This window comes from Clavelina lepadiformis, chromosome 2, assembly GCF_947623445.1.
Source record: "Clavelina lepadiformis chromosome 2, kaClaLepa1.1, whole genome shotgun sequence".
Classification (NCBI taxonomy): domain Eukaryota; kingdom Metazoa; phylum Chordata; class Ascidiacea; order Aplousobranchia; family Clavelinidae; genus Clavelina; species Clavelina lepadiformis.
In genome coordinates, this window is record NC_135241.1 from 2,019,687 (window position 1) to 2,046,020 (window position 26,334).

Genomic DNA, 26,334 nt, shown 5'->3' on the forward strand with positions numbered 1-26,334 from the left:
GGTGGCCTAGACGTCAGTCTAGCCGGCTGGTGGCCTAGACGTCAGTCTAGCCGGCTGGTGGCCTAGACGTCAGTCTAGCCGGCTGGTGGCCTAGACGTCAGTCTAGCCGGCTGGTGGCCTAGACGTCAGTCTAGCCGGCTGGTGGCCTAGACGTCAGTCTAGCCGGCTGGTGGCCTAGACGTCAGTCTAGCCGGCTGGTGGCCTAGACGTCAGTCTAGCCGGCTGGTGGCCTAGACGTCAGTCTAGCCGGCTGGTGGCCTAGACGTCAGTCTAGCCGGCTGGTGGCCTAGACGTCAGTCTAGCCGGCTGGTGGCCTAGACGTCAGTCTAGCCGGCTGGTGGCCTAGACGTCAGTCTAGCCGGCTGGTGGCCTAGACGTCAGTCTAGCCGGCTGGTGGCCTAGACGTCAGTCTAGCCGGCTGGTGGCCTAGACGTCAGTCTAGCCGGCTGGTGGCCTAGACGTCAGTCTAGCCGGCTGGTGGCCTAGACGTCAGTCTAGCCGGCTGGTGGCCTAGACGTCAGTCTAGCCGGCTGGTGGCCTAGACGTCAGTCTAGCCGGCTGGTGGCCTAGACGTCAGTCTAGCCGGCTGGTGGCCTAGACGTCAGTCTAGCCGGCTGGTGGCCTAGACGTCAGTCTAGCCGGCTGGTGGCCTAGACGTCAGTCTAGCCGGCTGGTGGCCTAGACGTCAGTCTAGCCGGCTGGTGGCCTAGACGTCAGTCTAGCCGGCTGGTGGCCTAGACGTCAGTCTAGCCGGCTGGTGGCCTAGACGTCAGTCTAGCCGGCTGGTGGCCTAGACGTCAGTCTAGCCGGCTGGTGGCCTAGACGTCAGTCTAGCCGGCTGGTGGCCTAGACGTCAGTCTAGCCGGCTGGTGGCCTAGACGTCAGTCTATGGTCATCAAACGGTTGTTGGCTCGTCACTCTGCGGCCCGCTGGTTTGAACCTGCATCTTGTCGATCGACGTTCACCGATTTTTCCACTGTTGTATGTGTACCCTCCACCCGACCCCTAGTTTCATATTCTTATGAATATGAATATGCAATATCCAGATTAAGTTGCAAAAGTAATATAGGCTTTGTTGGCGGGATTCGAACGTACGCGGGCTGGGCCCAACAGATTTCGAGTCTGTCGCCTTAACCACTCCGCCACGACAACTGTGCCTATTGCATAGATGAAATAGATAAAATGCCACATTTCCGAATATCCGTATGAAATTGCAAAAGTAATATCGGCGTTGTCGGCGGGATTCGAACCTACGCGGGCAGGAACCAACAGATTTCGAGTCTGTCGCCTTAACCACTCGGCCACGACAACTGTGCTTAATGCACAGATGAAATAGATAAAATGGCGCATTTCCGATTATCCATTTGAAATTGCAAAAGTAATATCGGCGTTGTCGGCAGGAATCGGGGATTCGATTCAGATTTCGGGCAGGGCCCAACGACAACTGTGCTTAAAGTTCAATGCAAATAAATAAGATCGCACTTTTCTCGAATCTGTTATGAAAACATAATTTCAATCCCGCGTTGTCGGCAGGATTCGAACCTACGCGGACAGAGCCCTACATATTTCAAGTCTGTCGCCTTAACCACTCGGCCACGATAACTGTGCTTAATGTTCAACGCAAATAAATAAGATGGCACTTTTCTCGAATCTCTTATGAAAACATAATTTCACATCCGCGTTGTCGGCAGGATTCGAACCTGCGCGGGCAGAGCCCAACAGATTTCAAGTCTGTTGCCTTAACCACTCGGCCACGACAACTGTGCTTAATGTTCAATGCAAATAAATAAACTAGCACTTTTCTCGAATCTCTTATGAAAACATAATTTCAATCCCGCGTTGTCGGCAGGATTTGAACTTACGCGGGCAGAGCCCTACATATTTCAACTCTGTCGCGTTAACCACTCGGCCACGACAACTGTGCTTAATTTACAATGCAAATTGTTAAAATGGCACTTTTCTCGAATCTCTTATGAAAAATTTATGTTAACGTTTGCTGCCACTTTTTTCAGTTCCTTGTTAAACTAGAGTTTCCTAGTTAACTAAAAGCTAGTTTCAACCAAATTTTAAGTACTAAAGTAAACTTCTTTTATTTCCTTCAGTTTGACTTTCTGTTAACCTAAGCGCCTACATTTGAAAAATATCGTTCCAGATTTCAAGTCTGTATTTTTCAGTCTAGCCGGCTGGTGGCCTAGACGTGAGTCTAGCCGGCTGGTGGCCTAGACGTGAGTCTAGCCGGCTGGTGGCCTAGACGTGAGTCTAGCCGGCTGGTGGCCTAGACGTGAGTCTAGCCGGCTGGTGGCCTAGACGTGAGTCTAGCCGGCTGGTGGCCTAGACGTGAGTCTAGCCGGCTGGTGGCCTAGACGTGAGTCTAGCCGGCTGGTGGCCTAGACGTGAGTCTAGCCGGCTGGTGGCCTAGACGTGAGTCTAGCCGGCTGGTGGCCTAGACGTGAGTCTAGCCGGCTGGTGGCCTAGACGTGAGTCTAGCCAGCTGGTGGCCTAGACGTGAGTCTAGCCAGCTGGTGGCCTAGACGTGAGTCTAGCCAGCTGGTGGCCTAGACGTCAGTCTATGGTCATCAAACGGTTGTTGGCTCGTCACTCTGCGGCCCGCTGGTTTGAACCTGCATCTTGTCGATCGACGTTCACCGATTTTTCCACTGTTGTATGTAAACATTGTTAGATGATCTCTACTGATTTTTTTGTTATTGGTAAATATATTGACATCTCGTCTAATGGAAAACCCAATATCAGATGATTTAACCCGATAACATCCGGTATTGTGGCAGAAACAGATCAAAATTCTTTAAGGGTAATATTTACTGGGCCGCAGGTTCGACTTATGCTCCAGTGTAAAGAACTTAAACATAAAATGACTACGAGAGAAGCAGAAGCATGGAAGGCATTTCGACAAGTAGTTAATTTTTTTTCTTAGTAATAAACGAAGCGATAACTATAAAGTTTTGTTGAACAATCTGATGGAGGAATAAGAAAAATTGGGATGTCGTATGTCCTTGAAAATGCATTATCTGCACTCTCACCTTGATTTTTTCAGTCCAAATATGGGTGATGTAAGCGAAGAAAATGGTGAAAGGTTTCACCAGGACATTTCTGACATGGAAAGAACATACCAAGGAAGGTGGAGCTGCAACATGATGGGGGATTATTTGTGGTCCATAAAGAAGAAGATTTCTCAGTTCATAGACGCAAATCACGCAAATTACGCAGAAAAAAACACTTCTAAAGTTTTTTGGAATGTTTGCAATATGCATCCTTACATAATGCATGAGTAGACTATATTATGCACAATACTTCTTTGTGTTAGCGTGTTTGTGAGTCTTATACAAAATTATGCTTAGTAATACTGAAAAAGTTTGAGTAAAATCAGAAAAAGCGACATTTCTTCAAAAGTAATGAGTGATCATGCTTATTTCGTAATAAGTTTATGTTTTACAATAATATAAAACGTTGAGGTTTGTTTCAAGTTACAGTGAACTCGTTTGTCATTTTTGCTGCATACACCAAGAAACTTATCATGCAATTCACAGTTCGCACCCTTTGGAATTTCACTGCAACATCTTCTCACACAAACAAAATTAGTTTTACTGCGTTTACGGTCTTGAATATTGTTTGATTTCAAAGCGTTGTGCAATGTTCGAATTGAATCATTTAAGAAGAGAAATTACGCAGGACGAACGTTTGATGTACGAAAATTGTTGTTCAGTTCTTTTATTCAGATATTACAGATACCATCATGAAGCACCAGATGCTATCATGATATTCTCGTCGATATTAAAACAAAAGCAAAAATCTAAGATCTGCTACGTTTCGCGCTTCCCGTGATAGTTATGATAGTTATGATAGTTATTATGATATGACTGTCTATCATTAATGTGGGCGACTTTGACTGACAGACCCGGATTACGAGACGAATGTAAAATCAACTCAGATTATAAACCAAGTCCTATTCATTGCACAAGGTACCAAGAATGCAAGTATATTTATAATGCAAGACTCTTTTATTTTAGTTTCAAGATCAATGTTGTTGTCCCTTTATGGGGTCCATGTCTGACATTTATCATCTGAATTTCTGACGTAAAATTTGTAACAATTCTTCTCGGAATTCCTTGTCTCGTATGTTGTAAATTATGACGTTGACAAGACTGCCAAAAATAACATCAACTGGTAAGGGAAAATGGTGTAACGAAGTTTAAAAAAGTTAAAAAAGTTACCGTAAATTGCTAAGTTAAAGATAAGAAAGACAACACAAAGTATAGATGAACGATAACCTGTTGCTTAAAGTGAAGTAAAAACTTGCAAAATAAGGTTTAGAGAGAACATCGCAATCCATTTGATGACTATAAAGCAAGGCGGATGCAACTAAAGTCGGAACTGGAAAAAGATATGACAAGTATGTAAAGTCTGTTGCCTAGTTTGTTGCACACACGGGCTTATGATGTGATCATATTTAGCAGTAATAGTAATTTAGTTCCTTCGATTATCCCACTCATTGATGATGCAGTTAAATACAAAAACTCTTGAAAACTAATCATGAATAATTTGAAAAAGCTTAAAAACAGCTAAATTTGACAATTAAATTATTGGAAGAAGCATAGGCTACAGAAGGAGTATATGGGCTGTATACCTAACACACATTTTCCTAATTAATACGCTATATACTGTACAGTTGTTATTGAGCATCCCTTACGAAAAGTGGCTGTAAAACATATTTGCATTATAGCAACTGTCACCAGTGCGTGGTTGTTTTGCTGCAAACGATTCCTTTGTGAGTTTGAATGTTTTTGTTGAAGTCCATTTCCTCCAACCTTTTGACGTCGACAGATCATCACAGCAGTTCCAACAATTAAAACGCTCTGCAAAACCAAATTTCATTAATATCTCATATTGTAACAAACATTGGAACATGTGTACAGCTACTTGTTTCAATTCCTTCATGCTTACACTTCCTTTACTCAAACTCCAAATTAATGGTGACACTTTTAAAACTATTATTATTTATTCAAACTCACATTTGATATGTAAGGGAGAAAATACAACACCGCTAGAGGAACAAGAGAGTCAACACGACTGCGTTCTAAGTTTATTGCGTTCTGCGACGGAAAAAAGACGAAAAGTGTTGCAGAGTAATCAAACGTCCATTCTTGAAAGAAAGTCACTATACAAAAGCTTTGCTTATTTGACTACTTCATGCCTACGCTTTATATTCAAATATAACACTGCTGGTTACTTAAGATAAACCAGTAAGTTATAGACTTTAAATGCGTATAAAACTATTGTTATTTGTAATGAATTGTTATTCGTTATTATATACCGTAAGTCACGAAAACATTTACTCACTTAAAACTTACTCAGAAAAATGGCGATTGCTGATAGAATCCATGTCATTGCTAACCCAACATAAACTGATTTTTTGCTTTGCCATCTGTAGTTGAACGGCTTAGCAACAGCATAGAATCGCTCTATTGCCATATAAGCCAGATGATTCATTGAGGCAGTGATCCCAAGCAAATACGATATTCCCCCAACATATGCTTGCGGTGATCCCCGCAAAGCCAAACGCATTTTGTCGAGCTCTTCCGGCATCATATTCATCGACCAGCTAAAGTTGTAAGGCACCACTACTAACGGCTGTACACCTGCAATATTTCAGAATTCAATTTGCTGTTTATGAGATAGATAATGACAAAAATGATAGATTTAAAATGGTTTCATTGTAAATATATAAGAAGTTTTTTAACGTGTTCTGACTAGGCTTAACTGCAGAAAGTTGTTCATTACTTGTCAAGGCATCGGCTAGCGCCAGTGAGCTTCTGCAGATGTCCAATTTATTCGCCTTGCCACGTCTACATCTTCGAATACCCACAAGCATCGTTAAAGCGTTTGCAGTCAAAATGGCCAATCCCAAAGACACAGCTAGCAATAATATTACAGCGCCACCAGCCATTCCACATTCTTCACAATCCAGCAAAGTTTTGTTAAAACAATTTCGATAAATATCTATTCTGCCTTTTCCGCAAAATCCAGGATAGCTACAACGTTGGGAGCGATTGCCTGAAGGATAAGAGAAATTAGGGGCGAAATAAAGAAGCGGGCAATGCTTTATATAAAACCTGACCTTTGTAAAATGCACCATGTATAGTGTTAATGTCACAGCATGCAGTTTCAAAGTATACATATCCTTGTCCAAAATGAACGATCATTCGAAGTTAACCACATACTATCTACTGCTGGTAACATGCCTGGCATCCCAGCAGGCCGATGTATTGATACGTCACTTCTATTGAGAGCTGAAGATAGACTGAAGTTTTGTGTCGGTTCAAACATTGATGACTTCGTGGCTCCAAATGTAGGATTTACACCGTAAATTTCCATCAGTATTCTACTGGCTTGCAATTAAGCTTTCTGTACTTGGATATTGATCCAGTAAAATCGTTCACCGAGCGGTTACTCTCGTTCGGTTGCACTGTTGTTGCTTACAGGCTTCACACTAATGCTGTGATATTCGAAAACATTTTACTAATTAAATCAAGTTACAGATAATCTGTAAAATAGTATAACCTATATACCGTTTGTGTTTATAGTAGCTGAACATTTTTTATGAGATATAAACAAAATGTTCTTTCATAAACTCAGCACTTAGAGTAAATATCACAAAAATAAATACATAATAAAATGTCGTGTTGAATTGATTTTATGAGCTCTTTGCTTCGGCATTTCCATCTGCTTTGCTGTGTCATCAATCAACCTCACTGTTGTGTTGATTAGATTTTAATCTAATTTTCATTTCCTATTGCTTAGTCGGGAATCCCGTTCTTGAACCACACAATGAAAAGTTCTTAAGGAAACGATGGTAAGTTATGAAAATTATAATAATAAATCTGCCGAGCAATTCACCCACCAAAGAACATAAGATGTACCAGATAAGTAAAAGATTAAATTTTGGATTTCAATAACTACCACGAAGTAAAAATAAAAATAAATTGTTTTATTTTGTTGCTCTCAGGTCCCTTTTGCGCTTTGACGTTTTTTTTTTAAATAGTTTCTTCAACAGTCCAAAATTTTTTTTCAAGTGCGTTAAAAAATATCTGGTAAGCCGTGAAATGATTGCTAATTCTATATTATTTGGTAATATTTGAGTTTCTTGATTAAATTTTGTAACTTAGTAACTCAATTGACGTTTAATAACCCGAGTAACCAACAATAACTTTCGCAACTTCACCGTGAATAAAGTTTTTGATTAATGGCTGACCAATTCAGCGAAACGGGATTTACTCCATAATGCACGTTGAGCGACGTTTCAACGTACAGTATACATGCAGTATGTTGTTGTTGTAGTTTGTAACATACTTTTATGCCGATATTACTCATATAAGGAAATGTTATTTCTTCGAATTGAAAGCTCATTGTCTTTCTACATCACTTACTGAAATCAATACTGACCTACAATAAGTCTGTGGTTGTCAGATAGTTTAATTTGAAGATCGTTTTTATTGATGTTCGTTTATTGGTTTTTGCAGACTTGAATCCCATGATTTCGACAAAAAATTTATAATTTTCTTTTAATCTTGTGTTCAAATCTTTCTTCATATCTTATGTCGACATATACTGTAGTTATAATCATAAAATATTCATTTTAATTCATTTTAGATTACATGTACTACGTTTCATGGTAAAATAAAGCGATTTATTTAGAGTTATTATGAATAACACGCTAATAAAAATATGCACTAATTAATTAATAATTCTAAGTCGGTTGCAATAACAATAAGTCGGTCGGTATAAAAAACGTATAAAAAATTACTTCAATCTAGCCACCTTTTTAAAATTAGGTGATAGTTTGTAGAAATAAAAAAGTTAAAGGAAAGTTTTTAACACACTTTTATGACAACGAACTTTATTTACCAGTTATGCATAAAAGTAAAATTAAACGTGTTTCAACAGCGAAATTGTGCAATGCTTTGCCAAAGAAATATAATGCATAGTATATTACATTTTAGAAACAAAAGTGTTTGAACCAAAGTTTTGACTTGAAAATATTCCTGAAAATATTTCGTTTACCGCTTTTATCTTATTAAATGTGTATGACATTAATTTACAACAAAATAAATTTTAATGCAAATCATATTTGCCTTTCAGGCTTTACTGTACCTTAATACCGGGCTTAGGTAAAGTCGATACAAAACTTAGAAAAATGAGTAATAACTTGGTTATCGCATAACCAATGCTAAGCGGTGGAAAAATTGCAGTTTGGCTCCAAATTCTATCATTCAACAACGTAACGTGGGCTTTATGATTTCAAATTTTATAGCAATCTCTTTAATGATAACTTGCTGGTGATGACAAACTTATACACTGTACAGTATGTAATATTAAGTTCATGCATATTGAAATGTTATATTTCTTTATTTATTTCTTCTTTGCAATGAGTTTTATGATTTGAAATATTTCTTTTCGAAAGTCTTCGTCAGAAACGTTGTATATTATGACGTTGAAAAAGCTGCAAAAAGAATAACAACACAGCATTATAACAAAAACTACTTTTTTGGTTGAAATTTGTGCTATCTAAAATTAAAACCGTACTTCTTAAGCATGTTTTAAAGATACAATGGATTTAAAATGGGGTTGTATTAAGTACTAGCCTGTTGCTTAAAGCGAAGTAATAGCAGATCAGTAAAACCGTTGATATCGTAGTCCATTCTAACGATCCGGAATATAGCAAGTAAACAATAACCAATAAGGGAACTGTAAATAGAGCGTGTTACCAACGATTGTTCAATAAAACTCGGTCAAATATTAATTTATGTGATTATATTTAGATAGGTTTTGTTGTAGGAAAAGCACAGATCCAAATCTTACGCAGTGTAATAGTAAACAGAGTTTGCATGATTGCGATTGTAATCAGAGGTCTTGCTTTTCGTAGTAGCTTGTTTTTGTTTGTAGCCGTGGCAACAAATTTCCTGCATTTATTGATTGCGAGGTTTTGACGTTGGCGAAGCAAAATACCAGTCGCCAAAATTAGAACGTTCTGCAAAGGAAAACTTTGTTTTCACGATTTAGTTCTTTTTAAAGCATCTTTATTCGATATTTACCACTCGCGATTTGATTTTTAAAATCTTACCGTTAACAGGTATGGAAACAAATAAAAGATTATGAAAGTCCCGATAGCCATGTTGGAATTAGATCCCCGCATCATTTTCAACGGAATAGGAAGGAACAGAAACACGGGAGCACTATAAGTGAATGTTATTTCCTTGGAAACAGCAACTGCAAAATGTGAATGTTCACTTAAAAATATCACTGCGTTTAGTAAGAATAAGTATGTCGCTTAATACATATAAAAGGCCGGATAACGATAACAATGACGTTCCCAAACACAAAATCTTAAAAGTGAAAACTTAAATGCCTTGTTACCAAGACTCGATGAAATTGACGTTAAAATCCACACCATGCCAATTCCCAAATAAACCGATTTTGTGCTTTGCCATTTGTACTTGAACGGTAGTGCTATTGCATAAAACCGCTCCATTGCCATTAAAGCAAGATGGTACGTGGACGACGTGATCGCGAGCAATATGCACATTCCGCCTGCGATTGCCTGTGGTGATCCCCGTAGATCCCATTGCACTCGGTCGAGCTCAAATGGAGTTGAATTCATAGACCAACTAAAGTTGTAAACTGCTACTAACAGGTGTACGCCTAAAAGAAAAGCAGGCATCTAGGTTGGTTGACTTGATTTTTCTTTGACTTTCGACAAACGTGAGAAGGAGTACGAACGAAAACTTTAGAATATTGGTCATGGTAACAATTAAACTTACCAATGGTAACATCCATCATAGCCAGCGAATTTCTACAGATATCCACTTTACTTTCTTTGCCACGCCTGCAACGTCGAATACCCAAAAACAGAGTTAAACAATTTCCAACCAGGATTGCAAGTGCCAAACACAGCACCGTTGAGAGGAAAGCCGCACCTCGGGCAACGCCACATTCTTTGCAATCAAACAAAGTTAAATTGGCGCAACTTTTGTAGACTTTTGCTCTTGTTCCAATACAAACACCAGGAAGAAATGACAAATCATCATCCGTTCTTGCGGTGATTGTACTAGTATTTAAACTTGGGCTAGTCATAATACTTGCTTTCAAGTATATACGTGAAAAGAATTCTATTTAAAACTTCTGTGTAATTGCTATTAATTTCCTTTTTGAAGCATTGATAAGCAATGTCAGACCTTGCTGTATAAATGATGTTACAGAAAATACAAAGAACAAGTTAATTCTTTAATACAGTATAAGCTACAGGTAGGTCTATATTTTTCTGTATACCGCTATATATCTTGAATTTGATCTTTGACCTTATTTCGACGCTTTTTTTCACCGTTTCATTTACATAAGTTCATCAATGCCAGATTATGTTCATAATCGATTTTAAATTAACATTACGTAATTTAATATTACGTATTTTCCATTAAAATATTAACCATTGACAAATACGATATAGATTATGACGTTAACAAAACTATAAAAATAGCATTTACTGATATGTAAAATCTTTTGAAACCTCATTATTTATTGATTCCAATAAAAACTGGTTGAAATACACTTAAGGACACATCATGAATATATTGTGCAATCAACTTAAAAGAATAGGAACCCCGGCTTTTGCTTAAAACAACAATGAAGCTTAGAAAATGTAAGGTTTGGTCACGTTACTAACCCAAGTATAGTGACGACAATAGGGGCAGCCCGTACGTAGGGGATGTAGGGCTGCAACCCATCCTGTGATTTTTGTCAAGTCAAATGAAACAAAATGCTAACTGATTTCAGTTTTTGATTCTTCTTTTAATATTTTTTACTGCTCTTTTTGTATTTTTTAATTGGAAGCACTTATGGCTGCGCCCGAATGTGTTTGGGTTTGTTTACTTTCTTCGAGTCGCAGAAGGGAAATTCCCTGTTAACAAGTTAGTAGCAAAACAGCTGGTGGTGGGCTGCTGGAGTCGCAGCACGAAATCGTCCGAAACTACGCAGCAGGTCATTGCTTTCAACTGGTTTTAAATAAGCAGATAATACAACTGATGTAGGTCAGTGTTATTACATTGATATTGGACGACTGCAATAGTCACCTGTAGGCTAAAATCGTTTTAACACATAACTTAAAGATGCAATAGGTTAAGGCAGTGTATGTAATAGAGGTTTATATAGGCCTGAAGGCTGTGCCCGAAAAGAGTGGGAAGGAAAACACACAGCCTAAAAAGAAAAACAAGATCATAGACTGTGAATTTATGCGGTAGCCAAAACTAAAGCTTTCGATAGCTTAGGCATACTACCTACACCACATTGGTTTGAAAAGGAAATAGCGGTATGCTGTACGCCTATACGTACATTTTGAATCTGAGAGCATGAGTAGTTCTTGATGATTGTGTAATTAATTAAATTTTGCTAAACGTTGCAATTTTTTGAAGATCTGGCAGTGAATTTTAGTCCGTACTTTCAAACCGCGTTTGAAAATGAACAAAAGTATAAGGTTTGAAAATCCATAACTAAGCTGCAGTCCTTCCGTTCATACGAACTCACAAGCGGCCATTGAACGAGAAGGCTGCAGAATGCGATTGGGTTACTTTCCGCATCAGTTGTTGGGAAAGTAAAGTCAAAACACAAGACCATCAAAGCTTCTTACCTTATAGCTTTTACTTCATATGGATTGTTATGTATTGGTTCTATGATATTTTCAATAACTGCTTATAGCACCAGAGTTGAAACGCGTTTATTCTTTTGCAGATTTCTTTTGTATATGTCCAAGTTCAAATAACATAGGTCATTATACATTTTATACAGCATGCAAGTATGTAGGGTAATATAGCATGAAAGAAAAGTTGTACTGCGAACAACACCTCGCTCTTGGCAGTCGGACAATTTTTATTTGGCATAGATTTTGTCTTGTTATTCCTCGTTCCCACGCAAGTACTGAGAACGAATGGCAAAACAATATCAAGTTCTTTAGTTGTTATGTACGTAGTTAAATATTTTGTTATCTTGTTTTCAAATTCCAAATTTGGGCATAAAAATCTGTTTAAAATCCGTTTTTTTTATTGTTGGTTCTCCTTTCATGAAATTTAATTAACCCTTTGCGGTCCACCTACATCCCTGGGATGATAAACAAAATTATGTAATGCTGTCCACCTACATCCCTAGGATGACTTTTGTGTACAGCGGTTTTTACGGGTCTACCTACATTCTAAGAATGTTACAACATTTATTATCGATTTCGGAACACAGTAGATGGTATTTTTTAGGGTTTTACCCTGACTTTTGTTAAGTTGAAGTGAATTTGGAACTGGAAACCAGTTAGTAAAACTGGGCTAGGCAAGGGCATTTCTTGCACTCAGCTATAATGAATTTTGCTTGTTATTGTATTTTATTACTACCTTACAGACGAGAGTTGTAGTAAATAGTATTGGATTGTTTATAGTAAAATGGCTGCTAGAAGGTTTAGTGCTAATGATGTACTTGAAATGCTTGATTCTGAAGATGAAAATAATTCAGACATGGAGGTTGATGAAGAGAGTGATTTTTCTGATTCAGATATGGAAATGAGTTATGATGGGAGCTCTGATCCTGATGAGCACTCAGACAGTGATGGATCTACCTCTAATGATGTTGTAGACTCTAATGGATGGAGAGTATGGCATGATAATGATAGTGATTTTCCTCATCACCCATTTACAGCTACTGATGTGGGACCAAACTTGGAAAAGATCCCAAAAACAGAATTGGAATATTTTCAAAATTTTATGTCGGATGAAATATTTATGGAAATTTTGGTGGCAACAAATGCATATGCAACAATACGACTACAGAAAAAAAGATTTGTAAAGAGTTCTGTATGGTATGGTTGGCAAGATTTAACTTTGCCTGAATTAAAGAAAATTTGTCGCGTCAAGATCTGCCGTTTACATCGAGGATCGTGATGCATTTAGTTGGCAAGCTGCTGTCAAAAGTCAGAGCAAGTGGTTATCATATATATACAGACCGGTTTTATACAAGCTACACTCTAGCAAAAGAACTGCTTCAGAATAAAATCCACCTTACTGGAACTATCCAGAAGAATAGGGTTGGACTACCCACTGAAGTAAAGCGTTTGCGATTGAAAAATTTACAGTTGAAAGCATACCGTCATCCAGAAAATATTCTAACACTTGGATGGCAAGATAGACGCTTGATACTGATGCTCAGCACCTGGCACAATGTGGACACTGCACCCCACAGTCGTTGGCGAAATGGGAGGCAGGAAGATGTAGAGAAACCTGATGTAATCCGTGATTACACAGCTAACATGGGCGCAGTTGATCATTCTGATCATTACTGCGCATCATACTCCTTCACACGAAAAACGCTGCGGTGGTGGAGAAAGCTATTTTTCTGGTTGGTTGAAGTATGCATGGTTAACTCATTCTTGGTTTACAAGGAGATGCAACACATTAGAGATTCAAGACACCTACAATATAGAAACAAGGTGATTGTGCAACTAATAGGAGACGTCCGCAACAGGAAACCGAAACGAGGAAGGCCAAGTGAAAACGATTCTGCTGAGCGCCTCAACAAATCACCACATTTCATCAAAAAAGGAGCAAGAGGTCACACAAAGAATTGCATGGTTTGCAACACCAAAGAACAAAGGAAAACCACCTTATTCTTTTGTGAAACATGCCAAAGAAAACCTGGTCTTCATCCAGGAGAATGCTTCAAAAAATATCACACCCAAGTCACCTACAAAGACTGACCAAAGTCCAGGCGTCATACAGGAGTTCACCAGAAAATTTCAACAGTGTGATAAGAGTGTGTTAATTTTACTTGTAAACAAACTGCATTTGTGTTTCAATAAACGTCAGTACTGTTTGAAATATGTGATACCTTTTGTCTAGAAAATACATGATGCAAAAAATTGAAAAAAATGCAAAAAACTGCGAAAAATAGCACTTTTAAAAACGCTAAAAAAAAAAAAACTAAAAAAAATTTCGCCAAAAAAATTTCACATCCGTACTATTTACAAACGTACAAACTAACAAACATTTGTATTCAGTGTATTTGTACTTCTGTATTCAGTTTAGATTGTCGACTTTGTAAAACAAATATGACTACACTATAGTTACATCTAGCGCTGTACATATAAATGAAATGTATTCAGCATGCCAAGCACGTAAGTATTTACAATGCTATATGTAAATGAAGCAAAAGATTGTACATGGAAATATCATATTTTCGTTTTAAGGCCGGTGGTTTCTTTTGATGTAATTGATTCTGTGAGCTTTCTTCCGAACTTCCAGCACAGAGCTTGCAACATTTCTTCACGAAAGGCCTTGTCCCGTAAGCTGTAGATTATGACGTTGAAGAGACTGTAAAAGTAGAATTCACCAAGACGTAAAAACTGTTGTAAATGTTATTATCAATTTACAAGAACTTATTTACAGTATTGAAATATTCTTAGAAGTCACGCACAAGTTATAAAGCAATTTATATTCGATTAGCGATTCGATTTAGCACATTCGAACTAAAGCAACAAAATCTCACCTGTTGCTTAAAGTGATGTAGAAACTTACAAGGTAGGGTTGAGATAAACTGTCACAACTTAAATAACGACTATATAGCAGTGAAGAAAAAAGAATTGATGGAACTGAAACCAAAAATAAGCGTTATTAGGCCTATACATGTGTTTTGGTGAAGATATAGCAGTATAGGCTAATTAGTACGGGTATATAGACTGTGAGTTTTAAGATATGATTTTACATTTACCTGTTAAAAGGACCGAAAGCTGTTTCAAGTTGCAGTTTACTTTTTACCAAATGACTTTATAGCTATTTTTCATTACATGATATGCTAAACAAATTCTTACGCAAGGTGATGGTAAAACAAGTTTGCATTATCGCGACTGTCACCAACGCATTTTTATTTTGTTGCAAACAGCAACTTTCTGGATTCGTACTTTTACGTTTTTGTGCCAGTGTTCCTGCAAACTTTCGACGTCGGGAAATCATAATACCGGTTCCAATAATGAAAACACTCTGCGATAAAATATGTAAACAGATTGTTAAACTGAAAGTTATCGATTCTGCAGCTTTTGCTGTTACAATCCACTTGTTCTATTTTTAGGCTACTTCTGTTTTTGTCGGAAGTTATAGTTCAAATTTTTTTTCATTCTTACTTAGTTAATATATATTGAAGACTTACCGTTAGAATGTACGGTACAACATAAAAGATCGTAACTATTGCAAATGCAACATGATAATTTTGCCCCTGAGTTATTACTGTAATAGATGGGTAAAAAACGAATACCGTTGTGGAATAGGAATAGGTGACGTCTTCAACTAAACAAACTGAAAAACAATGTAAGCTACTGGTTATGCAGCTAACTAATATTGTGTTAATATCGGTTCCCAACGCTGCAGTTGAAGATTAAGTTATATATATATTGTATCTACATTTAGGCAGGTTCCTATAGACGAAAATGGAACGTTGCAAGGGCAGTCAATCGCAACAATTATGAAAAAAAGTGTCGCCACTCATCATATGTCTAGATTTTATATAATACAACTAAACATACTCAGAGATACGGTCATTGTTGATAAAATCCACACCATTGCAACTCCTGCGTAAACTGATTTTTTGTTTTGCCATCTGTAGTTAAACGGTTTTGTTACTGCGTAAAATCGCTCTATTGACAAATAAAGAAGATGATATATAGAAGAAGTGATCCCGAGAAGAAATGATATTCCTGCAGCATATGCTTGCGGCGATTCCCGCAAAGCCAATTGCTCCTTGTCGAGCCCAAGCGGTGTCATATTCATTGACCAGCTGAAATTGTAAGTAACTACAACCAACAGCTGAATACCTGCAAAACAAGGAGGCATTGGTGCTCGGAGTGTTTTTTTTTCGAAAAAGGGATATTTTTAGAAAATATAATTATATTGTAAACATAAAACATCGGAATAATTTGTGTTAACTACAGAATTTTATGTTCATACTTATCAGAATATCAGCAAACGCCAGTGAGCTTCTACAAATGTCCATTTTACTTGCTTTGCCACGTTTACATCTTCGAAAACCCAAATATATGGTTAAACCGTTTCCAACCAAAATTGCCAATCCCAAGCATACCGCTAGAAATAAAAAGAGCGCTCCACGAAATACTCCACATTCCTGGCAATCGAGCAAAGTTTTGTTGAAGCATTCGATGTATTGGCTCGACAAATTCCAGGAAAAGCACAAAGCAGGGAGTGATTATCTGGAATTACATTGACATTTTGAAGAAAAAACAGAGAACATATTGTATTTGACCTCAACCGTTGAACAAAGTTAGGCATTAATTACACTCTGTGTGTATAATCGTTGCTTCAAATTCTAGCTGGTCATTCTGTTTGTCTGACTTACAGTTTTTTTCGTACAAGCCATAGTCTGTTGGTAATCTGTCCGGTATCAGAGCAGCAGGCTGATACATTTGCATATACTCTTCCATTTAGCTAATAAAGGACAACCAATATTTAATATCTTATAAGCACTTATACAATAAATTTTTGGCACTAAATATACATGTTTAAATGCGGAGGTTTCTGAAGCGCTTATTTTCAGTTGATATTTCAATTTAGACCTACACATTTTTTTCATGCACTATATCAAAATTACTGTATATTTAACTGAAATTTTCATAAAATTTGCACACAAGCATTTAACTACATTTCTCAATCAACAAAATTGCAGAAATGTTTCGCATATAGGCACTTTCGCTTTCTTGTCTATCCATAGATTGCCTTGCTTAAGTAATAAAACTAAAAGCTCCTGTTTATTTACTTTACACCTCTCGACCTACTGTATACTATAGATATACTAGTATGTCCTTAACAGTAATTTCAAATCCTTTAAGTAGAAAGAAATCGATTTACATCTTTCTTTCTTTCGCATTCATCAAATGTGCTTTGATAAACAATTATTATCTTCATGAATATTATTTGTCTGTAATTTCCTCTCGCTTTGTCGAAATCTATTTCATTTCTTCAAATAATTCTGCCTTGTAAAGATAAGCGGCTTTTTAATAATAAGCCGCAAATTAATATTTACGTATATGAACAGTTACGTAAAAGCGAAATTTTCCTTATGATGCTCAGACATACAGTAAGTAAACTGGTAAAACTATTTAAAACTGGGGTTCCGAAAATGCTGTTATTTAATGATAATATTTGGTCATTTTACCCAATAATTTGACTTTTGGAAAGTTAATGCATTAATAACAGAAAAACAATTCCCCATGGTATCACGATTTTCATTTCATATTGCTCTCAGTGGAACAACCTTGTAGAAATTTGCAAACGTGTTTTGAGTGTTAGTTTGCTGTTGTTATCAATCAGTTTATTACCGCTGCTGTCCTTTTGAACTCTATTGGTGATCTATCGTAGCTGATTTATTTTACAGTCGAACAAAAAGTGAAACTTGTCGCTTATTAAATAGAGTGATATTCAATTTCACTACCGGCATGAAACTGATTATCGTTTTCAGTGTTTGCTACTTTCTCAGTTATTTATTCGCAGTTTAAGTAATTTACTTAAAATATCACTTGATATACATCTTGTAAAAACCATAGTTTAAAATAAAATCACAAAATTTAAGATAAATTCGAATTAATTGGAATCAGACCAAACAATGTTTATAAACTCAAATTTATCGATTTAACTTCAAAATGTTTGTACTACCTTTCATATGCGGTATTTAATATAACTTCAATAAACAAGCTTGGTAATTAACCGTAATGGCTATATTGTCGTTTGACTGTTGCCGTTATTTTGGCCAATTAAGTTCGAGTTCGAGCTTTGCCAGCATTGTCGTTGCCTTTTAACTTTCCATATTTTCATAAACGGCCGTTGACTGATAAAATGAACATCAACTGACTTGAAAATTAACCAGAAACGTTGCACTTTTTATATTAACGTAATTTTTATACCTTGCGTTTGTGGTACTTTTCAAGGGTTGTAACGTGAAACAAGTCGATACTCTTTATATTATTTTATATTACTGCAGACACGTTAATCAAGCTACTGCATTCCATAGCAAGCAATAACCAGCAATGTTAAGATTTCTGATTGTTCTAAGTTTCTCTTACATGCCTTCTTGTCTTCGCTTTTTAATCTAAATGACTTGCTGCTGTAAGTTTGTAGAAAGTTCGTTGTGATTTCAATCATAATAATTGTTATGTTATAATTTGTTATTTGTTTAAAATTATTGATTAATTATTTGTTGGAATTAGTTTGTTATTTGTGGTTTAGGTTAGTAACGTGATTAAAAATTTAACAAGAAACCTGATAAAAATCAACAGCATAGTTTCCAGTAGTGGTACCGGCTAACAGTATCCAAATTTATAAACCTGTTGTATGATAATAGAACTCAGATCTACGCAATGAGCATGTATTTACATTTTAAGAGGAACAATAGTTTATATGGTGCTTAATAATTATTTTCTTTTGGGTCATTCAGACTGATGGCTTTCTCGTGCGTTTCGGGCAAAATGTTTGAAATAAATCATCTCGAAATTCCTTGTCTTGTAGGTTGTAGATTATCACGTTGATAAAACTGTTGAAACATTGCAGACCAAGTTAATCAGTCAAAGCTCTTATAATACCAGATAAAAGTTTGATTGTAGGTTGTGCTGTACGGAGTTCTATCTATTTCATCAGAAGCCCACCTGCTGCTTAAAGAGATGAAAAAGCTCACAAAGTAGGGTTGAGAGATGTTGACACAATCGACAAGATGGCTATAAATCAGGGCAGTTAAAAATACTATCGGAACTGGAATTGAAAATGCAAACTTTGTATAAGTTCTGGGTGAAATTTTAAAGTTTCAGTTTAATGAAATCGTCGAAAACACTCATACGACACACAATTGGAACACTTAACAGTTTACTGAAAGTCGTTTGATTGGTTTTTACTTCAACCCTTAAATCACATAAAAATGTAAAAAATTTCTTACGCAAGGTGGTAGTAAAGAAAATGTGCATGATAGAAATTGTGACCAATGCCTTGGTGTTTTGCTGCAAAGACACCTGGTGGCCTAGACGTCAGTCTAGCCGGCTGGTGGCCTAGACGTCAGTCTAGCCGGCTGGTGGCCTAGACGTCAGTCTAGCCGGCTGGTGGCCTAGACGTCAGTCTAGCCGGCTGGTGGCCTAGACGTCAGTCTAGCCGGCTGGTGGCCTAGACGTCAGTCTAGCCGGCTGGTGGCCTAGACGTCAGTCTAGCCGGCTGGTGGCCTAGACGTCAGTCTAGCCGGCTGGTGGCCTAGACGTCAGTCTAGCCGGCTGGTGGCCTAGACGTCAGTCTAGCCGGCTGGTGGCCTAGACGTCAGTCTAGCCGGCTGGTGGCCTAGACGTCAGTCTAGCCGGCTGGTGGCCTAGACGTCAGTCTAGCCGGCTGGTGGCCTAGACGTCAGTCTAGCCGGCTGGTGGCCTAGACGTCAGTCTAGCCGGCTGGTGGCCTAGACGTCAGTCTAGCCGGCTGGTGGCCTAGACGTCAGTCTAGCCGGCTGGTGGCCTAGACGTCAGTCTAGCCGGCTGGTGGCCTAGACGTCAGTCTAGCCGGCTGGTGGCCTAGACGTCAGTCTAGCCGGCTGGTGGCCTAGACGTCAGTCTAGCCGGCTGGTGGCCTAGACGTCAGTCTAGCCGGCTGGTGGCCTAGACGTCAGTCTAGCCGGCTGGTGGCCTAGACGTCAGTCTAGCCGGCTGGTGGCCTAGACGTCAGTCTAGCCGGCTGGTGGCCTAGACGTCAGTCTAGCCGGCTGGTGGCCTAGACGTCAGTCTAGCCGGCTGGTGGCCTAGACGTCAGTCTAGCCGGCTGGTGGCCTAGACGTCAGTCTATGGTCATCAAACGGTTGTTGGCTCGTCACTCTGCGGCCCGCTGGTTTGAACCTGCATCTTGTCGATCGACGTTCACCGATTTTTCCACTGTTGTATGTGTACCCTCCACCCGCCCCCTAGTTTCATATTCTTATGAATGAATATGCAATATCCAGATTAAGTTGCAAATGTAATATAGGCTTTGTTGGCGGGATTCGAACGTACGCGGGCTGGGCCCAACAGATTTCGAGTCTGTCGCCTTAACCACTCCGCCACGACAACTGTGCCTAATGCATAGATGAAATAGATAAAATGCCACATTTCCGAATATCCGTATGAAATTGCAAAAGTAATATCGGCGTTGTCGGCGGGATTCGAACCTACGCGGGCAGGAACCAACAGATTTCGAGTCTGTCGCCTTAACCACTCGGCCACGACAACTGTGCTTAATGCACAGATGAAATAGATAAAATGGCGCATTTCCGATTATCCATTTGAAATTGCAAAAGTAATATCGGCGTTGTCGGCAGGAATCGGGGATTCGATTCAGATTTCGGGCAGGGCCCAACGACAACTGTGCTTAAAGTTCAATGCAAATAAATAAGATCGCACTTTTCTCGAATCTGTTATGAAAACATAATTTCAATCCCGCGTTGTCGGCAGGATTCGAACCTACGCGGACAGAGCCCTACATATTTCAAGTCTGTCGCCTTAACCACTCGGCCACGATAACTGTGCTTAATGTTCAACGCAAATAAATAAGATGGCACTTTTCTCGAATCTCTTATGAAAACATAATTTCACATCCGCGTTGTCGGCAGGATTCGAACCTGCGCGGGCAGAGCCCAACAGATTTCAAGTCTGTTGCCTTAACCACTCGGCCACGACAACTGTGCTTAATGTTCAATGCAAATAAATAAACTAGCACTTTTCTCGAATCTCTTATGAAAACATAATTTCAATCCCGCGTTGTCGGCAGGATTTGAACTTACGCGGGCAGAGCCCTACATATTTCAACTCTGTCGCGTTAACCACTCGGCCACGACAACTGTGCTTAATTTACAATGCAAATTGTTAAAATGGCACTTTTCTCGAATCTCTTATGAAAAATTTATGTTAACGTTTGCTGCCACTTTTTTCAGTTCCTTGTTAAACTAGAGTTTCCTAGTTAACTAAAAGCTAGTTTCAACCAAATTTTAAGTACTAAAGTAAACTTCTTTTATTTCCTTCAGTTTGACTTTCTGTTAACCTAAGCGCCTACATTTGAAAAATATCGTTCCAGATTTCAAGTCTGTATTTTTCAGTCTAGCCGGCTGGTGGCCTAGACGTCAGTCTAGCCGGCTGGTGGCCTAGACGTGAGTCTAGCCGGCTGGTGGCCTAGACGTGAGTCTAGCCGGCTGGTGGCCTAGACGTGAGTCTAGCCAGCTGGTGGCCTAGACGTGAGTCTAGCCAGCTGGTGGCCTAGACGTGAGTCTAGCCAGCTGGTGGCCTAGACGTCAGTCTATGGTCATCAAACGGTTGTTGGCTCGTCACTCTGCGGCCCGCTGGTTTGAACCTGCATCTTGTCGATCGACGTTCACCGATTTTTCCACTGTTGTATGTAAACATTGTTAGATGATCTCTACTGATTTTTTTGTTATTGGTAAATATATTGACATCTCGTCTAATGGAAAACCCAATATCAGATAATTTAACCCGATAACATCCGGTATTGTGGCAGAAACAGATCAAAATTCTTTAAGGGTAATATTTACTGGGCCGCAGGTTCGACTTATGCTCCAGTGTAAAGAACTTAAACATAAAATGACTACGAGAGAAGCAGAAGCATGGAAGGCATTTCGACAAGTAGTTAATTTTTTTTCTTAGTAATAAACGAAGCGATAACTATAAAGTTTTGTTGAACAATCTGATGGAGGAATAAGAAAAATTGGGATGTCGTATGTCCTTGAAAATGCATTATCTGCACTCTCACCTTGATTTTTTCAGTCCAAATATGGGTGATGTAAGCGAAGAAAATGGTGAAAGGTTTCACCAGGACATTTCTGACATGGAAAGAACATACCAAGGAAGGTGGAGCTGCAACATGATGGGGGATTATTTGTGGTCCATAAAGAAGAAGATTTCTCAGTTCATAGACGCAAATCACGCAAATTACGCAGAAAAAAACACTTCTAAAGTTTTTTGGAATGTTTGCAATATGCATCCTTACATAATGCATGAGTAGACTATATTATGCACAATACTTCTTTGTGTTAGCGTGTTTGTGAGTCTTATACAAAATTATGCTTAGTAATACTGAAAAAGTTTGAGTAAAATCAGAAAAAGCGACATTTCTTCAAAAGTAATGAGTGATCATGCTTATTTCGTAATAAGTTTATGTTTTACAATAATATAAAACGTTGAGGTTTGTTTCAAGTTACAGTGAACTCGTTTGTCATTTTTGCTGCATACACCAAGAAACTTATCATGCAATTCACAGTTCGCACCCTTTGGAATTTCACTGCAACATCTTCTCACACAAACAAAATTAGTTTTACTGCGTTTACGGTCTTGAATATTGTTTGATTTCAAAGCGTTGTGCAATGTTCGAATTGAATCATTTAAGAAGAGAAATTACGCAGGACGAACGTTTGATGTACGAAAATTGTTGTTCAGTTCTTTTATTCAGATATTACAGATACCATCATGAAGCACCAGATGCTATCATGATATTCTCGTCGATATTAAAACAAAAGCAAAAATCTAAGATCTGCTACGTTTCGCGCTTCCCGTGATAGTTATGATAGTTATGATAGTTATTATGATATGACTGTCTATCATTAATGTGGGCGACTTTGACTGACAGACCCGGATTACGAGACGAATGTAAAATCAACTCAGATTATAAACCAAGTCCTATTCATTGCACAAGGTACCAAGAATGCAAGTATATTTATAATGCAAGACTCTTTTATTTTAGTTTCAAGATCAATGTTGTTGTCCCTTTATGGGGTCCATGTCTGACATTTATCATCTGAATTTCTGACGTAAAATTTGTAACAATTCTTCTCGGAATTCCTTGTCTCGTATGTTGTAAATTATGACGTTGACAAGACTGCCAAAAATAACATCAACTGGTAAGGGAAAATGGTGTAACGAAGTTTAAAAAAGTTAAAAAAGTTACCGTAAATTGCTAAGTTAAAGATAAGAAAGACAACACAAAGTATAGATGAACGATAACCTGTTGCTTAAAGTGAAGTAAAAACTTGCAAAATAAGGTTTAGAGAGAACATCGCAATCCATTTGATGACTATAAAGCAAGGCGGATGCAACTAAAGTCGGAACTGGAAAAAGATATGACAAGTATGTAAAGTCTGTTGCCTAGTTTGTTGCACACACGGGCTTATGATGTGATCATATTTAGCAGTAATAGTAATTTAGTTCCTTCGATTATCCCACTCATTGATGATGCAGTTAAATACAAAAACTCTTGAAAACTAATCATGAATAATTTGAAAAAGCTTAAAAACAGCTAAATTTGACAATTAAATTAATGGAAGAAGCATAGGCTACAGAAGGAGTATATGGGCTGTATACCTAACACACATTTTCCTAATTAATACGCTATATACTGTACAGTTGTTATTGAGCATCCCTTACGAAAAGTGGCTGTAAAACATATTTGCATTATAGCAACTGTCACCAGTGCGTGGTTGTTTTGCTGCAAACGATTCCTTTGTGAGTTTGAATGTTTTTGTTGAAGTCCATTTCCTCCAACCTTTTGACGTCGACAGATCATCACAGCAGTTCCAACAATTAAAACGCTCTGCAAAACCAAATTTCATTAATATCTCATATTGTAACAAACATTGGAACATGTGTACAGCTACTTGTTTCAATTCCTTCATGCTTACACTTCCTTTACTCAAACTCCAAATTAATGGTGACACTTTTAAAACTATTATTATTTATTCAAACTCACAGTTGATATGTAAGGGAGAAAATACAACACCGCTAGAGGAACAAGAGAGTCAACACGACTGCGTTCTAAGTTTATTGCGTTCGGCGACGGAATAAAGACGAAAAGTGTTGCAGAGTAATCAAACGTCCATTCTTGAAAGAAAGTCACTATACAAAAGCTTTGCTTATTTGACTACTTCATGCCTACGCTTTATATTCAAATATAACACTGCTGGTTACTTAAGATAAACCAGTAAGTTATAGACTTTAAATGCGTATAAAACTATTGTTATTTGTAATGAATTGTTATTCGTTATTATATACCGTAAGTCACGAAAACATTTACTCACTTAAAACTTACTCAGAAAAATGGCGATTGCTGATAGAATCCATGTCATTGCTAACCCAACATAAACTGATTTTTTGCTTTGCCATCTGTAGTTGAACGGCTTAGCAACAGCATAGAATCGCTCTATTGCCATATAAGCCAGATGATTCATTGAGGCAGTGATCCCAAGCAAATACGATATTCCCCCAACATATGCTTGCGGTGATCCCCGCAAAGCCAAACGCATTTTGTCGAGCTCTTCCGGCATCATATTCATCGACCAGCTAAAGTTGTAAGGCACCACTACTAACGGCTGTACACCTGCAATATTTCAGAATTCAATTTGCTGTTTATGAGATAGATAATGACAAAAATGATAGATTTAAAATGGTTTCATTGTAAATATATAAGAAGTTTTTTAACGTGTTCTGACTAGGCTTAACTGCAGAAAGTTGTTCATTACTTGTCAAGGCATCGGCTAGCGCCAGTGAGCTTCTGCAGATGTCCAATTTATTCGCCTTGCCACGTCTACATCTTCGAATACCCACAAGCATCGTTAAAGCGTTTGCAGTCAAAATGGCCAATCCCAAAGACACAGCTAGCAATAATATTACAGCGCCACCAGCCATTCCACATTCTTCACAATCCAGCAAAGTTTTGTTAAAACAATTTCGATAAATATCTATTCTGCCTTTTCCGCAAAATCCAGGATAGCTACAACGTTGGGAGCGATTGCCTGAAGGATAAGAGAAATTAGGGGCGAAATAAAGAAGCGGGCAATGCTTTATATAAAACCTGACCTTTGTAAAATGCACCATGTATAGTGTTAATGTCACAGCATGCAGTTTCAAAGTATACATATCCTTGTCCAAAATGAACGATCATTCGAAGTTAACCACATACTATCTACTGCTGGTAACATGCCTGGCATCCCAGCAGGCCGATGTATTGATACGTCACTTCTATTGAGAGCTGAAGATAGACTGAAGTTTTGTGTCGGTTCAAACATTGATGACTTCGTGGCTCCAAATGTAGGATTTACACCGTAAATTTCCATCAGTATTCTACTGGCTTGCAATTAAGCTTTCTGTACTTGGATATTGATCCAGTAAAATCGTTCACCGAGCGGTTACTCTCGTTCGGTTGCACTGTTGTTGCTTACAGGCTTCACACTAATGCTGTGATATTCGAAAACATTTTACTAATTAAATCAAGTTACAGATAATCTGTAAAATAGTATAACCTATATACCGTTTGTGTTTATAGTAGCTGAACATTTTTTATGAGATATAAACAAAATGTTCTTTCATAAACTCAGCACTTAGAGTAAATATCACAAAAATAAATACATAATAAAATGTCGTGTTGAATTGATTTTATGAGCTCTTTGCTTCGGCATTTCCATCTGCTTTGCTGTGTCATCAATCAACCTCACTGTTGTGTTGATTAGATTTTAATCTAATTTTCATTTCCTATTGCTTAGTCGGGAATCCCGTTCTTGAACCACACAATGAAAAGTTCTTAAGGAAACGATGGTAAGTTATGAAAATTATAATAATAAATCTGCCGAGCAATTCACCCACCAAAGAACATAAGATGTACCAGATATGTAAAAGATTAAATTTTGGATTTCAATAACTACCACGAAGTAAAAATAAAAATAAATTGTTTTATTTTGTTGCTCTCAGGTCCCTTTTGCGCTTTGACGTTTTTTTTTTAAATAGTTTCTTCAACAGTCCAAAATTGTTTTTCAAGTGCGTTAAAAAATATCTGGTAAGCCGTGAAATGATTGCTAATTCTATATTATTTGGTAATATTTGAGTTTCTTGATTAAATTTTGTAACTTAGTAACTCAATTGACGTTTAATAACCCGAGTAACCAACAATAACTTTCGTAACTTCACCGTGAATAAAGTTTTTGATTAATGGCTGACCAATTCAGCGAAACGGGATTTACTCCATAATGCACGTTGAGCGACGTTTCAACGTACAGTATACATGCAGTATGTTGTTGTTGTAGTTTGTAACATACTTTTATGCCGATATTACTCATATAAGGAAATGTTATTTCTTCGAATTGAAAGCTCATTGTCTTTCTACATCCCTTACTGAAATCAATACTGACCTGCAATAAGTCTGTGGTTGTCAGATAGTTTAATTTGAAGATCGTTTTTATTGATGTTCG

General features: G+C 38.0%; 3 protein-coding genes, 1 long non-coding RNA gene and 2 other non-coding genes across 6 annotated transcripts; all 6 read right to left on the reverse strand.

The window, feature by feature from the left end:
* Positions 1 to 1,679: 1,679 nt before the first annotated feature.
* Positions 1,680 to 1,761, reverse strand: Trnas-uga (transfer RNA serine (anticodon UGA)). The gene has a single exon. It is a non-coding gene; the product is annotated as a tRNA-Ser (tRNA).
* A 2,721-nt stretch (positions 1,762 to 4,482) lies between these two features.
* LOC143446739 (octopamine receptor beta-2R-like) lies at positions 4,483 to 5,994 on the reverse strand. The gene is made up of 5 exons (XM_076946513.1): positions 5,797 to 5,994; positions 5,367 to 5,654; positions 5,028 to 5,173; positions 4,749 to 4,871; positions 4,483 to 4,542 (listed from the first exon to the last, which is right to left on the reverse strand). The coding sequence occupies exons 1-5, from the start codon at positions 5,960 to 5,962 to the stop codon at positions 4,483 to 4,485; spliced, it is 783 nt and encodes a 260-aa protein (XP_076802628.1). The 5' UTR covers positions 5,963 to 5,994.
* A 2,430-nt stretch (positions 5,995 to 8,424) lies between these two features.
* On the reverse strand, positions 8,425 to 9,926 carry LOC143446742 (uncharacterized). The gene is made up of 6 exons (XM_076946521.1): positions 9,834 to 9,926; positions 9,430 to 9,714; positions 9,137 to 9,282; positions 8,875 to 9,043; positions 8,658 to 8,760; positions 8,425 to 8,515 (listed from the first exon to the last, which is right to left on the reverse strand). Exons 1-6 carry the CDS (start codon positions 9,850 to 9,852, stop codon positions 8,425 to 8,427), a joined length of 813 nt encoding a protein of 270 aa, XP_076802636.1. The 5' UTR covers positions 9,853 to 9,926.
* A 4,169-nt stretch (positions 9,927 to 14,095) lies between these two features.
* Positions 14,096 to 15,020, reverse strand: LOC143447078 (uncharacterized). Its single transcript, XR_013114024.1, has 3 exons — positions 14,906 to 15,020; positions 14,584 to 14,686; positions 14,096 to 14,408 (listed from the first exon to the last, which is right to left on the reverse strand). It is a non-coding gene; the product is annotated as an uncharacterized LOC143447078 (long non-coding RNA).
* Positions 15,021 to 20,691: 5,671 nt separating this feature from the next.
* Trnas-uga (transfer RNA serine (anticodon UGA)) lies at positions 20,692 to 20,773 on the reverse strand. The gene has a single exon. It is a non-coding gene; the product is annotated as a tRNA-Ser (tRNA).
* Positions 20,774 to 23,298: 2,525 nt separating this feature from the next.
* Positions 23,299 to 24,810, reverse strand: LOC143446749 (octopamine receptor beta-2R-like). Its single transcript, XM_076946527.1, has 5 exons — positions 24,613 to 24,810; positions 24,183 to 24,470; positions 23,844 to 23,989; positions 23,565 to 23,687; positions 23,299 to 23,358 (listed from the first exon to the last, which is right to left on the reverse strand). Exons 1-5 carry the CDS (start codon positions 24,776 to 24,778, stop codon positions 23,299 to 23,301), a joined length of 783 nt encoding a protein of 260 aa, XP_076802642.1. The 5' UTR covers positions 24,779 to 24,810.
* Between the last annotated feature and the right edge of the window lie 1,524 nt (positions 24,811 to 26,334).

Excerpts from the sequence above, each read along its gene's own strand:
- LOC143446742 (XM_076946521.1), bottom strand. Across the intron at positions 9,283-9,429 it reads GTCAATTTCATCGAGTCTTG|TTGCTGTTTCCAAGGAAATA; the intron begins GTAACAAGGCAT and ends CACATTTTGCAG. Across the intron at positions 8,761-8,874 it reads TCTGTTTACTATTACACTGC|TTCCCTTATTGGTTATTGTT; the intron begins GTAAGATTTGGA and ends CTCTATTTACAG.
- LOC143446749 (XM_076946527.1), bottom strand. The coding sequence starts at position 24,778 with ATGGCTGGTGGCGCTGTAATATTATTGCTAGCTGTGTCTTTGGGATTG. Across the intron at positions 23,688-23,843 it reads TTCTCCCTTACATATCAACT|AGCGTTTTAATTGTTGGAAC; the intron begins GTGAGTTTGAAT and ends TTGGTTTTGCAG. Across the intron at positions 23,359-23,564 it reads AGCAAAACAACCACGCACTG|TTTTCAAGAGTTTTTGTATT; the intron begins GTGACAGTTGCT and ends ATTCATGATTAG.
- LOC143446739 (XM_076946513.1), bottom strand. The coding sequence starts at position 5,962 with ATGGCTGGTGGCGCTGTAATATTATTGCTAGCTGTGTCTTTGGGATTG. Across the intron at positions 4,872-5,027 it reads TTCTCCCTTACATATCAAAT|AGCGTTTTAATTGTTGGAAC; the intron begins GTGAGTTTGAAT and ends TTGGTTTTGCAG. Across the intron at positions 4,543-4,748 it reads AGCAAAACAACCACGCACTG|TTTTCAAGAGTTTTTGTATT; the intron begins GTGACAGTTGCT and ends ATTCATGATTAG.